Raw genomic sequence first — 16,176 nt, forward strand, 5'->3', positions numbered from 1 at the left:
GAGCATCATCATGTGACACGCCGGGGCAGAGAGTGACCATCTGGAGGGGGGGCTTTTGAACGGGTCATGCCTGGGACAGGGTCCGGAGACTAAGGTCTTCCACCACCGGACGCCAGGCCCGCGGCTGCCAATTGCTGGGAAACAGCCCTCCCGCGGCCGGCGTCCACCCGAGGCCCCGGGCGCTCTAGGCCAACCCCGTCCGTCCGTCCGTCCGCCAGTGCTCCCCCCCTCGGCCGGCCCATCGGTCAGTCAGTCAGTCCTCCCTCCCTCGGTCCGTCCAGCGGTCCGTCCGTTACCCAGTTCCCCTCCCCCGCTCCATCCTCTGGTCAGTCCGTCGGTCCCCCCGTCTGCCGTCCTCTCGCAGCTCTGTCCGTCGGCAACCCGTCCCCTCCCCGCGAGCCCGTCGGTCAGGCCGTCCCCCGTCACCCCCGCCCCCTACCCGCAGCTAGCGTCCGGCCCCCGGGCGCGCTCAACCCGCCGTCCGTCCGTCCGCGCTCCCGAGCCAGCGCGCCGGGCGCGGGGCGGCGGTGGCGTGTGATGACGTCATATGGGCCGCCCGCCCGCGATTGGCCGCGGCCGCCTCACCAGACCCCGAGCGGACGGGCGCGCGGGCGGGGCGGGGCGCGCGGAAGCCACGCCCCCGAGCGGCGGGCCGGGCGGCGGGCCGGGTGCGGACACGTGACCCGGGGCCCCGCCGCTCGCCTTATAAGTGGCGCGGCGCGCGGACCGCCGCGGGCCCGACTCCAGGCGGTCTGGGCTGGTACCCTCCTCTGCGTCCCTCCTCCCTCAGCTAGCCCGCGGGCGGGCGCCCCTCGGCCAGGTACGCGGGGCGCGGCGAGGGCGGCGGGGTGGGGGCTCCGGGGCGGGCCGGGCTGGGGTGTCCGAGTGCCGACCCCTCCGCTCCCGGCAGCCGCCCCTCTCGGCCGCCTTCCTTTGGGGGTCCCTCTGGCCTGGGCGCCAGCCCTGACCCCAGCCCCGGTCCCTGCGCGGGGGGCCAGCACTCCCGACCCCCAGGTGCGCTCTGCCGGTGCGCCTCCCGGACAGGGAGGACCCCAGCAACTTGTCCTGGGGCAACGTGCCCCAGGTCCTGCCTGGCTGAGCCCGCCTCCTGCAGACGGACGGGGCTGGAAAACTTCTGGACTGGAAGGGCCAGAACTTCAGGGCTTCTGTGGAGGGGCGTTGTGGCGGGAGCGCAACGCTCAGGTGCACCCAACCTCCCTACCTGCCGCGGAAAGCAGTGGGTGCATCTGCCTGGCCGGGGCTGTGGGCAGGGTCCTTGCAGCCGCTCCCCACCCGGGGGCACCTGCCTGGTGTGACTAACTCCCGGAGGGCCTTGAGGGTTTTCCTGGACCTGCTGGTGGTGAACCAGAGCAAAGCCCTCCTTGAGTGGGCCTCCCTGGACCAGAGGTCCTTAGGAAGTGAACTTGATCAGGGTTCCACGTCCACGCCCCCTTTTCGTTCTAGGAAAGCCTGCAGACGGGTAGCTCATGCCCAGGCTGGACGACCACCTCTGGAGAGGTTCCTGTGCCAAGGGCACAAAGCACAGAAGCCACTCGAGGGCCAGTGCCAGAAGGCTGGTGGCCAAAGCGGGAGAGATGATCAACTCCTCGGGGTCAGGCCCTTCTCTGCTGGTGGCCCACGGCACCTGGGGCACTGACCCCGCTCACAGGCCTCCGAGCACTGGTGTGGGGGGCCAGGGCAGCCGCGGCCACGTCAACAGCTGGCATCACCACTTGGTACAGAGGAGCCTGGTGCTGTTCTCGGTGGGGGTGGTCCTGGCCTTGGTGCTCAACCTCCTGCAGGTCCAGAGGAACGTCACCCTGTTCCCGGATGAGGTCATCGCCACCATCTTCTCCTCCGCTTGGTGGGTTCCTCCGTGCTGCGGGACGGCAGCGGGTGAGTAGACACCGGAGATGTCTGTCGGGTTAGCAAGTGTGTTCAGCCTCTGAGAACTGTTTATTTGAGAATGGAACCATCCACAGAGGGGCGGTGTGCATCTCCAGTGAGCGTATCTAGGGGAGAAGGGGCGAGAGGAAGGAGCCCAAATGCCAGGACTCTGGACGCCGGAGGACGCCGGTGATGGGGACGAGGTGGGCGGTGACTGGCTGCTGTTCGCCCATGCCAGGCTGACCGAGGTCCTTCCCTCTCTCTGACCTGGCCCTGAGGACAGTGTTGAGGGGCCCGCAGCTGTCACCCCGAGCGAGCCGCGCCATTGGCCAGCGGCGAAACTGGTGAGCCGAGGAGCTGCCGCGCGATTGGCTGGCCCTGGGAACACGCTACCCGCCGGGCAACCGAAAACAAACCGTCACGTGGGCGAGTGGGCAGAGCTGCCCCAGTGGCCTCCCGCACTTCCTTTTTCAGGATGGCCCCGTGAACGTGCCAATGCCAGGCCTCCCCTCCCCCTCCCGCAAAAAAAAAAAAAAGCCGCCGGGGTCCCTGGATGAAGGGAAACAAATGTTTTGTTCAGAGTTTAGATTTTAGTGTACCTGGCCAACCACAAAACCTGCCCAGAGTCTGCAGTCTTTACAGACTAGACAGATGGACTGTATCTTTGAGTAAAATTTCTTGGTCGTCTGGCTGGTTTTATGAAAAAACGCTAAATTGATTTCAGCCCAGTAGGGCACTTAGGACTTCTCTGGTCACCCAGCATTCGCTGTGGCCTCAGGTCTGCCGGTGGTTGAAGTCCAGAGTGAGCAGCCTGCCCCTGGCGGGCATCCTGGGCTGGTGGGCAGGACAGGTGTGAACCTGGGTGTCCAGGCCGGCTCCTGTCTGCTCCGTGGCCGGCATTATGGACTGTTTTATATGCTTTGCTTCCCTTGGTCTTTACAAGACTCTGCTGCAGCTCCGTTTCACAGACGTGGAAACCCAAGGGGACACACCGAGTGGCGGGCCCACCGTCCAGAGCTGGGCCTGCTGCCCCGCAGCAGGGTGTGTCCCCTGCTCTGAGGACGCGGCGCCTTGTCAGCAGCCTCCCTTAGCGCAGCGGGGACCCTCAGGGGAGGGGTGCTGTGGGGAGAAGGTTCCCGTCATTCTCGGGAAGCCAGGCTCCTGCCCTGCTTTCTGAGCCCCGTCAGTGTGCCTTTTTACTATTAAGACTCCTTTTTGGGCACTAGATCTGGGTGCGCACTTCCATTTTTTCATTCTCATGTGATACAGTAGTTTCTTTGACTCAAAGCAGTTGATCTCAAAACCACTGAACCATTTGGTTTAGGCTTTATTTGTAACAGAAGCTTCAAGGAATTCCAGGGATATCTGATACACAATGTCTGGTACCCCAGCTCCTTTTTTCAAGCCATCAGTCAAGAGCATAAAGGGAAAATTCCATAGTACATTTTCACTTACTTGAGTCTGAAAAGCTAAGATGAAGGTATAGTGACTTAAGTGATAGAACTGTTTGGGTTCTGTCTTTCAAGACTCCAGAATTATGGGGATTCCCTGGCGGTCTGGTGGTTAGCACTCGGTGCTTTCACGGTGGCCCAGGTTCAGTCCCTGGTCGGGGAACTAAGATCCCACAAGTTATGTATGCCATGTGGGTCCCCACCCCCTCTACCCCCAAACAGTCCAAAATCAGAACTTGATAAAATGTAGTATGGAATTGAAACTGTTTCATTGACTCTTGGGCTGAAGCTGTGTTCCTTGTTTCTCTGTTCGGGACCTGAACTGGGACACAGGTGTACCGTGCCTGTCTCTCAAGCCTCAGTACCTGGCTGGCTTCACCTGGCCTGCCTCCCGGCCAGTCACCATGCCCCCTGGTCCCTCTTGCTTTGGCTTTTTCCACCTTACTTTGCTCGGGAACACCGAGCCTTCCCCCATCTAAATTCTCTGGGAACTCTCAGGCTTTAAAGTCCTGTATCTGTGAAAACGGTTCCAGACCACAGTAAGCCCTTCCTCCTGCGCCCTCTGGTTACATAATCCTCATCGTTTTACACATGAGGGGACAAATACGAGCGCCAGGTTCCAGCAAGGCGAGCGGGGGCTGAGGCCATGTTTCCTGTGCTCTGCCCCTGGTTCAGGGCCTGGATGCAGGGACGGTGGGGCGAGGTTGTCTTGTGCACTGACCCACAGCGAGGGCGCACGGTGCCTGCACGGGTCTCCTACAGAAAACGCTGCAGCCCCTTAACCATCAGGGGCAGGGCCGCCCTCTGGGAGCGTGGCCTGCGTGACCCAGACGGCACAGTCGGGTCAACACGAGGGTGCCGGGCCTGGGTGGTGTCAGGACTGGTGCCATGGCCTTCTGGCCCTGTGGGTGCTCCCCTCTCACTGGGCCGGGAAGGAGCACTGAGGCCCCCAGGGAGGCGCCCCCCCCAGAGGTGTGAGGGTGCTTCCCATGTGGATAATTAAACCCCCCGGCTCCATTCCTTCTATAGGGCAAGCCAGACAACCTCAATTTTATTTAAAATTGTACAAAATGATGTGGATTTTTTTGGTTTGTATTCAAGGAGAACAAAGATGTAATATTAGTTTAAATACAAAAGATGTAAAGTTAGTTTAAATATGTGATGGCTGGTAAATCCAGGAAAGGGAATGGTTTGAATAGTGCATTAATGATCGCCACTAGCAGTCGCGTGGACTCTGCTCAGGTGCGGCCGTCTTGTCTTCTCCGCAGCGGTGGTCGGCCTGCTGTACCCCTGCATCGACAGTCACCTGGGAGAGCCACACAAGTTCAAGCGAGAGTGGGCCAGCGTGATGCGCTGCGTGGCCGTCTTCGTTGGCATCAACCATGCTAGTGCTGTATCCTTCCAGAGCAGCTGCTCACGTTACTGTTAATGGGTGTCTATCACGTCCTGGGTCAGCTGACTGTCCTCTTACAAGTATGATTTCAAACCACATTGTTCAGTTTCCTCTCGGCAGACCTTTCAAAATAGTGCGGAGAAGTCCTTTCAGTTCATTTCAGGAAACAGTTAAAAGGACCCTGGGAACAGAATGGATGTCTTTATATTCTGTCCCTTTCTCGGTCACTACCTGTTGGATCCTCGGAGGTCGTTTGGTAAATTCCCTGTACGTTTCTGCCTCCCATCCTTCCACGGTGCAGACCTGGTTCCTGTGGTGCAGTGAGAAGTGGCGAGAGCTTCACTGTTCATGGCTGACTCTTCCAGAAGGCAGAGCAGAAGCCCATCTGCTTCTCCACCCTCCCCGGTCATGACCAGGGAAGGCCCAGGGCTGATCAGAGGAGGTGGCCTCAGGAATAGAGTTCCCAGTGGAGGTTAACTTCAAGGTCAGGTTCTGGCATCCACCAGTGGGCTGCTTGGCAAAACAGTGCAGTTTTCAGGAAGATGGGCCATGGTTTACCAGGTCTCAAGAGATTTATGGTTTCTTTATCACAGCGAGATTATATTTTTAAATTCTAGAGAAAGCTGTTTCTAGAGTTTTTGCTGCTTAAATCTTCTCTACCCTGATTTTAATGATAAGAATGTCAGGAAAAGGTATTACAAGAGAGCCTGGCTCGGACGAATTTGTTTTGTCCCCAGTTGATTCAGCAGTGTTGTGAAGGAGGCCAGCTGTGTCTCCATCAGCTGTAACCGGGTCACGTTGAATGCCATTCCGATGAGATGTCTCCTTGCAGACACGGAGGAAAGACTGTGCCTGCTCAGTTCAAACTGCTAACAAGAACAAGAAGTAAAAGTGGGACTGTGGATGACTTACTAGAATATAGTTGTTTTGTGGTTGAAATAAACCCAAGCAGGGTTTTATGCATAGTTTTTAGGACACTGACTGGTAAAGTCAAGTTTTTGATGCAAGGATCCCAGAGACGCCCCAGGTCATCCTGATCAAGCAAGTAACCTTGTATCCAGCACATGCTCTCTGCAGCTCACCCTGCAGCTTCTGTGGGTGGAGAATTAGGTGGTGCACACGTGTAGGCCCCAGGGTTGGCTTGTGTGTTTTTGACCGTATTAAAAATTGTTACATTTTTCCTTAACTTTGCATTGCCAGAAACTGGATTTTGCCAATAACGTTCAGCTCTCCTTGACGTTAGCAGCCCTGTCGCTGGGCCTCTGGTGGACATTTGACCGTTCAAGAAGTGGCCTGGGGCTGGGCATCACCATCGCCTTCCTGGCCACCCTGATCACGCAGCTGTTGGTGTACAACGGAGTCTATCAGTAAGCACGCCCTCTCGAGTGTCCCCTCTGTTGGAAGCTGTCACTACACTTTTACTCAGAACACCCACGGAGCTGAGATGCCGTGTTCTGTTTGTAATTACACGCATGAGCTTAGACGTGAAATCTTGAAAAGTGCTGCTTAGTGTTGATTCCCATAAAAATACACAGTCTGTAATTTAAGGAAAACCAGGCCATGGTGGAGAGCATTGCATTGTTCTTCAGTCTCTTCAGCTGTGTCCAAGTCTTTGTGACCCATGCTGGACTGTAGCACACCAGGCTTCCTTGTCCTTCACCATCTCCCAGAGCTTCCTCAAACCCGTGTCCATCGAGTCGGTGATGCCATCCAACCATCTCATCCTCTGCTGCCCCCTTCTCCTCCTGCCCTCAGTCTTTCCCAGCATCAGGGTCTTTTCCAAGGAGTTGGCTCTTGGCATCAGGTGGCCACAGTGGGTGGTGAGCGTAGGTGTCACATGTTAACGTGGCTGGTGTGCTGTGTGCCTGCCCACCGCGCCAGGGGAGCCACTGCCCAGGGCTCATGTCTTTCTTTCCCTCCAGGTACACGTCCCCAGACTTTCTCTACATCCGCTCCTGGCTCCCCTGCATATTCTTTTCGGGAGGCGTGACCGTGGGAAACATAGGGCGACAGCTGGCCATGGTACGTAAAGTTGTCACATTTGCACCCGACGGTAGCTTTCAGCCTGATCAGCTTGGTTTACATAAGACGTTATGATTTGTGTCAATAAATGTCTACTCAGGAACAACAGTTATTCAGGTAAGCATACAGTTTAAAAAAAGGCACATCCCCAGGTCATTCTTTGCTAAATTGTAAAGGTTCAGGGATTTGTAAGCTCACAGTGAGAGCTGCAGAGGAACCAGAGTTCCCCTCACATGACAGATGCTTTCAGCGGCTTTTCTGAACTGCCGCTCCTGTAATAACTGGCATAGACGAGTTACAGAAATGGCTGAATGATTTATGATGAATTTGGTTCACGGCACAGGTACAGATGACGCCGTGCTAGGGAAAGGGCGCAACGCCAGGCCCATGAGAGCATGGACGGGGTGGGTGGTTGGGTAGGTGGACTCCGGCCTGGACCCTGTCTAAGGACTAACGGGAGAGACACTGAGTCCCGAATGGAGCCATTTCCCAAAAGCCAGAAGGGCACACACAGTCAGGGTAACTTGGCAGTTCTGTTTGGGAGCGAAAGATCGCGACCCTTGAGCAGTTTGATGAAGGAGCATAAAACATGGACATTCAACTGTTTTGAATGGACTTCAACTCGAAGGCTTAAATAAAATGAATTTTAAAAAGAAAAGGAAACCAGAGTCTCGTAAGGGCCATTTGTCTCAGAGACACGCTCCGGGACTTCCTTAGAAGCTTGTCTTGGTCCCTGACGCTTGTTTTTCTTAAAAAGAGGACGTTTATTTGTGCCCACTGAGCCTGGCTTGGGAGCCGCCTGCTGGGCTGTTTGAGAAGAATGGAAGTACCTTAAAAACGAGAATTTGGGATGTGCCCCCCTGGCTCCTGAGTCCGTCCGTCCTTCCCCCCGCAGCCGCCCTTGTGGTGGTCCGGACAAACACTGACGAAGGGTTGTCTCCGGCCCCCTGTGAGCGCGCGTGGCCCTGCCCTGCAACCACAGCCTCGCGACACCCCCGTGCTGATCCCCGCGGCCCCTGGTGGCTCCGGGGAGAGGGAGGCAGCTGCGTGCTCACCGTCTGCCTTGAGATGTTCACTTCAGTGCTGTTTAGTTAGGATTCTTGATAAGGCTTTTGAGATGAGGTTGTCTTCAGCTCCTGTGACTCTTCATGGAGTTAAAATTGACAACATTCAGCCAACTGGGTATTACTTCAGGAGGAGGCGCGGATGCTGTCATGTGTTTATGATGAAGGGTTTTTGAACAAATTTTGTAAACAAGCGTCCTTTCGATAGAGGTAGACCCTGCACACCACGCTCAGGTTCGGAACAGCAGAGATGGTCGGAGGAGACTCACAAGAGGGGCACTGCCACCCTTGGCGACAGCACTTGGTGAAGGAGGTTTTACCGGCCGGCCGGCCATCCTCGTCTTGCTGCTTGGTTCGCTCGCTCAGGCGTGTCCGACTCTTTGTGACCCCATGAACCGCAGCACGCCATGCCTCCCTGTCCATCACCAACTCCCAGAGCTTGCTCAAACTCACGTCCATTGAGTCGCTGATGCCATCCAACCGTCTCATCCTCTGTCGTCCCCTTCTCCTCCTGCCCTCAGTCTTTCCCAGCATCAGGGTCTTCTCCACTGAGTTGGCTCTTTGCATCATGTGGCCAGAGTATTGGAGCTTCAGCATCAATGCTTCTAATGAATATCCAGGGTTGATTTCCTTTAGGATGGACTGGTTTGTCGTAGAGATTTTCTTTTTTTTTTAAAAGATGAGTGAAAGCTTTAAACAGAACTTAAGATAACTGGCATAATGGTAACTCCTCTTTCTTAAGGTGTTTCTTTTTTACTCTTCAAAATTGGGGACAGTCTTATCTTTGGATGTTACTGTTGTGTTTTGAAATTGGAAGAGGCTGGTGAGCATCACAGTCATCAAAGGGAAAGAGCCCCCGCCCCCACGGTCTCTGAGTCCAGCTCTGCTGTCTTTCCATCCGTGCACATTTATTTATAAGTCTACTTGGCCGCACCTCACGGCTTGTTGTATGTTAGTCCCCAACATGGCCTGGACCCCGGCCCCAGCAGGGCGAGCTGCCGACGGGGAGACTGGTAGACACGTCAGGCATGTGAAGCCGGAGGGGCAGTCACAGCTGGTTTTATAGATGCCCCCTCCGCTGCCAGTCGCTTCAGGGAGGGCAAGAGCGAAGCCCCTTTCCCCGAGTCCCCAGAGCCCAGCAGGGGACACAGTCTGCACGATCACAGCCCAGGTGGTCACGGCTCGGGTCGCAGCCATGTTTCTGGTAGAGTCGGGGAGAGGATGAGGAAGGGTTACTTCTGTTACAGCTACTCGGGGCCCAAGAGTGAGGCTCGGGGTTCAGATGGTTTTAAAGGGTCGGCTGGTCGGACTGGCAGGGGCGGGCAGTAGTGAGGAGCTGGGTTGGTGGGGGCGGGTGGGGGGAGCGCTCTGCAGGAACGAAGTGGCCACTTCTGACAAGCAGGTGGTTGGGGTTGTTCTCTTCTCTTTTGCAACTTTAAAGTTTACCATTGTTCTGCAGTTGACCCTTGAAGAACAGGTGAGTTAGGGGCACCAACCCTCCGAGAAGCTGAAAACCTGGGTGTACTGGATGAATCCTATATTGACGGATACAGCCAACCAGGGACTGTGTTAAAAAGATGCGCCTAAGTAAAGCCTTGCTCTCAAATCCTCACTGTTCGAGGGCCAGCTGTCCTTGGCAACCACAGCACTGGCCGTGGTCTCTGCAGCGGGCAGACCTGTGTCAGGAGCGGGGCAGGCCGGTCGGCTGTGTCCTGTGGAGGTTGTCCACGGGGCGGTCACCGCAGGACTGTGGCCCTCTGCCTTTGGGAGCAGATCCTTGGTCCTGGGTTGTGGGTGACAGGAAGGCAGAGAATCGGTCCCCCTACCCCTTGCAGAGCCCCCAGACCCTCATCTGCACCCTGGCCTCCCCTCCCCCAGTCTGTCCAGCCTGGTCCCCTTCTTTCTGTTTGTCTCTTCCATCCTTCAAGGCGTCATAAATGAAGTGAAGTGAAGTGAAAGTCGCTCAGTCGTGTCCGACTCTTTGTGACTCCATGGACTATACAGTCCATGGAATTCTCCAGGCCAGAATACTGGAGTGGGTAGCCTTTTCCTTCTCCAGGGGATCTTCCCAACTCAGGGATTGAGCCCAGGTCTCCCGCATCTCAGGTGGATTCTTTACCAGCTGAGCCCAAGAAGACTGGAGTGGGTAGCCTATCCCTTCTCCAGCGGATCTTCCTGACCCAGGAATTGAACCAGGGTCTCCTGCATAGCAGGCCGATTTTTTACCAACCGAGCTATCAGGGAAGCCCTCTGTAAATGAATCTCCCCTGAAAGCAGTAGGGAATCTTAAAAAGCCCCGCTTTGTCCGGCAGGAATTACACAGCCTTCACAGCCTATTTGAACCTGACACCGACCCCTCCTCTTCACAAACCCTCCATCCATTTCAGCCTTTCCTGCCATCTCTGTGGGATGGCAGACTGCCTTTCTGCAATGTCCTGTTGCAGGAGCAAAAAGATAAGTGTGTGGAACCAAAATTGTATTTTTCATGAGACTAGAATTGAAAGTGTAGGAAATTATATTTGCTTCAAATTGCATCAGGGCTGAAGAACGAAAAATATATTTATAACAAGGTTTGTCTTAGAAATCTATGACTGCCCGTGACAACGGCTGTGATGGGCTGGACCAGGGGCATGGCCTCTGCCCTCTGCCCCTGCCTGACCACCCACTGCCCAGTGCGGGTCCTCCGGAGAAGTGCCCAGGGCTGCACACGGAGGCTTGTGCCCCCAGCGCCCTGGGGTCTGTGCCCTGCACAGCTTGGGTTTGTGTCTCTGGAGTCTCAGAGCTTAGCCTGGACAGAGCGGCACCTCACTAGACTCTTTCTTGCCCAAGTCTTTAAAAAGAGCACGTTAAACTTTTTTTTAAAGAAAGAGTTCGAATACTTTAGCCAGGTTTTTATTTTCTTTCTTCAAAGAAAGGGGAAAAAACTAACACGTGCTATGTGAAAGTGAGCTTACTCTTCGTTTAGAATTTGAAAACTCACTTCCAACCCAGAAAATGACGCGGTGCCTTAGAAATGGGGTGGGTCGGCACCTCAGTGAAGGTCCTGTTCGCGCGTCTGTGGCCACCGTCCTTGCATTCAGAGCAGCTTCCCTGCAGCCCCCGGACAGAGGGCGCTTCTGAGGCATATTCCTGCAGCAGCGCGTCAGGGTGAAGTTTGGCTTCATCTTCTCCCAAGTGAGGCTTTGTAGTGGAACCTGATGTGCGTGCAGAAGACAAAGAGCTGAAGGCGTCGGCCCGAGGTGGGCGCCGGTCAGCACGGGGCCAGGGTGCCCGAGGCCAGTGTGACGTGCCTGCAGCCCGCCCCCTCCCATCCGCGCAGTTCTGCCCTTAAACGTGCTCCCTGGCAGGGGCAGGCGTGCCCCAGAGCTACAGGCTGGCTTTGCTCGAGTGTTCAGTGGTTCACATTGCTTTTTCTGTGTGATATTTGTTGTCCGCCTGTATGTTTAAATGGAAGTCTGTAGCACCATTTTATTGAGTTCGTACCTGTTTGCAGATGAAAGTCTCTTCTCAGAAAAAGTAAGGCTTCCCACTGCCGCGTGAGAAGCACGGCCCTGTTCCCAGAGCCTAGGCCCCAGACGCCGGGTCTCCAGTGCACTTCCCCGGCCAGTGGGGCGCAGTGTGCCTCTCCCGTCTGCGATGCGGCAGCTCCTGGCCGTCATGACGGTGGTGTTGTCAGGGGCTGACGTCCATTGGCACTTGGCCGCGTCCTGTAGCGGTGGTGTGGGGGCAGGACTGTCATAAGCCCGCTTTGGAGACGGGGGTCGGAGCCCAGGAGGCTGAGCGCCTGGCATCGTGGTGCAGAGCAGGGCTGCCCCGTGTGGCTCGCTCGGCCTCTCAGCAGGGGTCAGGGTGGACACGCTGGAGCCCCGGCTCTGGCAGGAGGCAGGGGGCTCTCCTCACACAGCCCCGTGACCTCAGGAAGGTCACCCTCTGGTCTCGGCCCTGCTCCTCCAGTGGGGTGTCCGTCCTCGGGTGAGAGCCCACCAGGCCAGGTGCAGATGGCGGCCGCCGGTGCGGGTGCCCTCCCTGAGTATCCGCGCCGGTCGGTGAGGAGGCGTGTGTAGACACGGCTTCTGGGTGGCAATGCCACCTCCCCTCTTGCCTGCTACACCCCCGCCCTGCCTGAGCGGGACTGACCGTGTCTGCTGAGCCGGCGGCTCCCAGCTCAGGGCTCCGAGGGCGTCGCCGTGGGGCCGGGGGAGCCCGCCTGCCACTCCGCGGTTCTGGTCCCCATCCTCGCCTCCGGCGCAGAGGAATTCTTCATCTCTCAGTTTGTAGGGTCCGCTTAAATTGCTGATTAAAACATGCACACGTCCAGCGCTCACGTCCTTGCCTTTTTCTCTTTCTCCACATAGGGTGTCCCCGAAAAGCCGCACAGCGACTGAATCTTCAGACCCATGGATCCTGAAGAGTGGCGAGGTTTGGGAAGAAAATCCGTGATACTGGATAGTGACGAAGACTATCTCTTTTGCTCAGTAATCTTTTCAGATGGGGCTGACTGTACCAGGGACTCCTGGAAAACACTTCCCCTGTTTCAGCGCGGGTGGATGGCCGCTGGTGTTGAGACGGCACCTTGGGGGATGGTGTCCGGGCCCGCGTCCGCCCGGAGGCACCACAAGCAGGCTGGCCGGGCACAGGGTCCCGAGGACTCAGTTTCCCGTGTTATTAAATGCCAAGTTGCCATATTTCCTAGCCTCGAACTAAAGCCTAACTACCAGCTCTGGTTTCGTATCAGCGCCCCAGGGATGGCTCGATGGTGCTTACAAAGATGAAGTGTGGTAAAATAGGAATATTACTCATCCAAAAGATTTTAAAAATAGGGCTGTGTGTGAAAGAAGAGAAGGCAGTGGTGGCAGCAAGCGCAGGGTGGCCGTGCCGGGCAGGCGGTCCCGGCATGCCCTCGGCGCCCACGTGGGTTGCCACGCAGACAGTCTTGCAGAGAGGAGGCAGTGAGTGGGAGGTGGAGGCTCTGTGCTGCGATGGGTTGGAATTTCCATCCCGGTATTCACAGTTTGCCTGGAATCCGCGTCATCTCGAAGGGGGCAGCTGCCGGCCACACGTCTCTGTCTTGGCCCAAACCTTGTGTTTTCTTTGATACTCGGCAAGAAGAGACAGCTTTTTCCCCACAGCCCTATGGGATTTGCAATCTGTGATTGCCTTGTAAAAAGAAGAGTGCGTACGTCACTGCATTAAACATTCGGTGTTTCTAAATACTCAAAAGACGTGGTGAGCACAATGTATTCATTTAATGGCATAGACCACGTTGGACCCAGTTTGCAAGTCCTGGGTCTTCAACTTCAAGTGCAATGTATAGGAAAACCAATCTGAGCCTTGTATTCTCTTTAAATATTTATTATTTTTTTTAAACATATGAGATGTTAAAGAGGGTTCTCCATTTCAGTGCTGCATGGAGGCAAAATTCAGCAATAATTTCTTTCCAGTTATGAAGTTACTTTGTTGTCGTGCCCTCTCGCTGAGCCCCAGTCCTTTGAAATACTCCCAGTTTTGTGGGTTTAGTAAACTTGTCATTTTTACTTACAAATTCACCCTTTTTGTATTTTGCAATTTAAAACATTTTGGTTGTTTTGAATCCTGTGAATATGGCTTGATGATAAGATTCCTCTGGCAGCCAGCAGTCCGGGGCCTGGGGACATGGGAGCCCCTGCCGGCAGCCGTGGACTGCGCGTTCCCGGCTCCTCTCACCCGATGGTCCCCGTTTCAGTTTGCTTTTGTTTTAAGGAGAATATCCTGGAGTAAATTTTAGGTTACTGTAGCGACTTTGTTTTAGAGGAATTTCGTTTAAAAGAAAATAGGACCACTCTGAACTTTGCAATGACCCCCTTTACGACATCTTCTGAAAACGAAAACCATCAGCTATGTGAGAAGATTTTTCAGTGAGGATGTCAGCGTTTTTGTGAAAAAATCAGAAGTTATTAGATGAAAGCTGTCGTTGAATCTTTCTGATATACTTGATGTACAATGAGGATTTTTCTCTTAAACTGGAAATAAATCTATGTCCGTTAGAAGCAGTGTAGCCAAAAGATGTGAATCTGAAGGATTTCATTGCCAATATTTTATAGCAAGTATATGAACCAAAGTCATTTGAGTTTGTGAAAATGTTAAATAGTATGAGCAGAATTTGCACTATACCAGATTGGAACATCTAGTGAGATTCACATTCATACTAAGTTTTCAGCATTGTGTTCTTTTGCATTCATTTTTTTATTTTTATTAAAGGTTCAAAACCAACCATTGCATTTATGGGTTTTTCTTTTAAAGGGAGGAGGGGAATTCCCTCTGTAGGATATCAGATTTGGAATGGAAGAATATTTTATAGCTTTCCAAAATTTACTAATTTTCAACACATCTCTTGGGAAAAATATTTTTTCCTCGTGGTGGAAATGGGGGTGTTTAACCTCCCGCCCCGCCCACTGATGCTGGGGAGTGGGACGTCTTCTCTGGCCTGCCCTCCCCCAGGAATGCTGTCCTCATCTTGAAGTGAGAGGGTCCTTCTCCCCGTGCTAGGACACGGGGTGTCTGGGCACCCAGGAAAAGGGCAGAGGGAGCGCCCAGGCCGTTAACAGCCAGTGCGTCCAGGGGCCCCGAGTGAGGGCCCATGTGGCAGAGGTCCACTGTCCCTGGCGCCTGCTGGACAGGGTCACCCCAGGTGACAAAGGTGTCGCGGACCCGCTGTGTGCACACATGCCGCCTGGTGCGAACGCCAATTTAAATCTAAGCTTGCCTTTTCTACTTCATGTTTTAAAATAGACCTTTTGCTAAGAAGGTTCACCTTCTGAGAGTTTCAGATGATCTCTTTGTAATACTATAACTAGCAGATAAAGTCTTAGAGTTGGAATATACCTTTGAAAAGTATTAATATTGTTGTTCAGTCACTAAGTCATGTCCAACTCTTTGTGACCCAGACTGTAGCACACCAGCCTTCCCTGTCCTTCACTATCTCCAGAGTTTGCTCAAATACATGTCCATTGAGTCAGTGATGCCATCCAACCGTTTCATCCTCTGTCGCCCACTTCTCCTCCTGCCCTCAATCTTTCCCAGCATCACGGTCTTTTCCAATGGGCTGGCTCTTTGTACCATGTGGCCAATATCATAAAGTATTAATAAAGATATTCAAACTCAGCTCTAACACATCATATCTCACACAGAAGCTGGCCAACTACCCAGTTACCTACCATCACACTTGCTCCTGAAGAGGCAGCAGACGAACCAACAATAAACTAGCCACAGGGGGAATTTGATCCCAGAACACAGCCCAACTATGCAAAGAAAGAGATGTGAGATGTGCCTCCAAGTCCTAGTACCCACTTGGTCCTCTGTGGGTTTTCTGTATCAATCTTCAGAGACGCAAGTGTGAAGAATCTCGTCCTGAACTATTGTTAACAGCGAGTGTCTGGCTCAAGGCTGCTGGCTCTGGGAAGAACAGAGCTGCTGAGACGGTGTCTTGGGTGTGGGGGTTCTTGCCTAGTCTGTGACTTAAAGACGGTGGCATGTGAAAAGCAGTTACCACATTTTCATTCATCAGCCACCGTTTTTCCAGTGCTTCGGCTCAGTCTTACGAGTTCTCTATGTAAGAGAGACCATGTTGTCCCCTGTGATATGCCTCCCCCAGTTCAGGGTGTAGACAGGCAAGGACAATGAGTTGAAAGTTCACTCATTTTCTCATAAGAATCTGGCCCCTTGTGTTTTTTCTGTCTTCTTTCAGGTAGGTTCTCTATTGAAAATTTTAGAGTTTAGCTTTGGTGGAAAGTGGCCTCAGTTCAGTTCAGTTCAGTTCAGTCACTCAGTCGTGTCCAACTCTTTTCGACCCCATGGACGGCAGCACGCCAGGCCTCCTTGACCATCACCAACTCCTGGAACTTACTCAAACTCATGTCCACTGAGTCGGTGATGCCATCCAACCATCTCATCCTCTGTCGTCCCCTTCTCCTCCCACCTTCAATCTTTCCAGCATCAGGGTCTTTTCAAATGAGTTCTTCGCATCAGGTGGCCAAAGTATTGGAGTTTCAGCTTCAACATCAGTCCTTCCAATGAACACCCAGGACTGATCTTTAGGATGGGCTGGTTGGATCTCCTTGCAGTCCAAGGGACTCTCAAGAGTCTTCTCCAACACCACAGTTCAAAAGCATTAATTCTTCGGCTCTCAGCTTTCTTTAGAGTCCAACTCTCACATCCATACATGACCACTGGAAAAACCATAGCCTTGACTAGATGGATCTTGGCAAAGTAATCTCTCTGCTTTTTAATATGCTGTCTAGGTTGGTCATAACTTTTCTTCCAAGGAGCAAGCGTTTTTTAATTTCGAGGCCTCTAAAAACGGTTTGCTATTCACTCGACCCAG

At 54.0% G+C, this 16,176-nt stretch overlaps 1 protein-coding gene across 3 annotated transcripts; it reads left to right on the forward strand.

Annotated features, from left to right (window-relative positions):
* The first annotated feature begins 733 nt into the window (after positions 1–733).
* Positions 734–14,066, forward strand: INSIG1 (insulin induced gene 1). 3 transcript variants are annotated; one of them, XR_014067874.1, is made up of 6 exons: positions 734–820; positions 1,465–1,896; positions 4,607–4,731; positions 5,932–6,127; positions 6,629–6,753; positions 12,173–14,066. XR_014067874.1 is itself a non-coding variant. In XM_081537836.1 (6 exons), exons 2-6 carry the CDS (start codon positions 1,488–1,490, stop codon positions 12,200–12,202), a joined length of 831 nt encoding a protein of 276 aa, XP_081393962.1. In that variant the 5' UTR covers positions 734–1,203; positions 1,465–1,487; the 3' UTR covers positions 12,203–14,066. The 3 variants fall into 3 exon arrangements, 2 of the variants coding, with proteins under 2 accessions (XP_081393962.1, XP_081393961.1); XM_081537836.1 differs by having other exon boundaries at positions 734–1,203; positions 5,932–6,098; positions 6,654–6,753; XM_081537835.1 differs by having other exon boundaries at positions 5,932–6,098; positions 6,654–6,753.
* Positions 14,067–16,176: the final 2,110 nt, after the last annotated feature.

Source organism: Giraffa tippelskirchi, chromosome 10, assembly GCF_054371585.1.
Source record: "Giraffa tippelskirchi isolate mGirTip1 chromosome 10, T2T-mGirTip1v1.2.pri, whole genome shotgun sequence".
Lineage (NCBI taxonomy): Eukaryota > Metazoa > Chordata > Mammalia > Artiodactyla > Giraffidae > Giraffa > Giraffa tippelskirchi.

Excerpts from the sequence above, each read along its gene's own strand:
- INSIG1 (XM_081537836.1), top strand. The coding sequence starts at position 1,488 with ATGCCCAGGCTGGACGACCACCTCTGGAGAGGTTCCTGTGCCAAGGGC. Across the intron at positions 6,099-6,653 it reads GTGTACAACGGAGTCTATCA|GTACACGTCCCCAGACTTTC; the intron begins GTAAGCACGCCC and ends CTTTCCCTCCAG. Across the intron at positions 6,754-12,172 it reads TAGGGCGACAGCTGGCCATG|GGTGTCCCCGAAAAGCCGCA; the intron begins GTACGTAAAGTT and ends TTCTCCACATAG.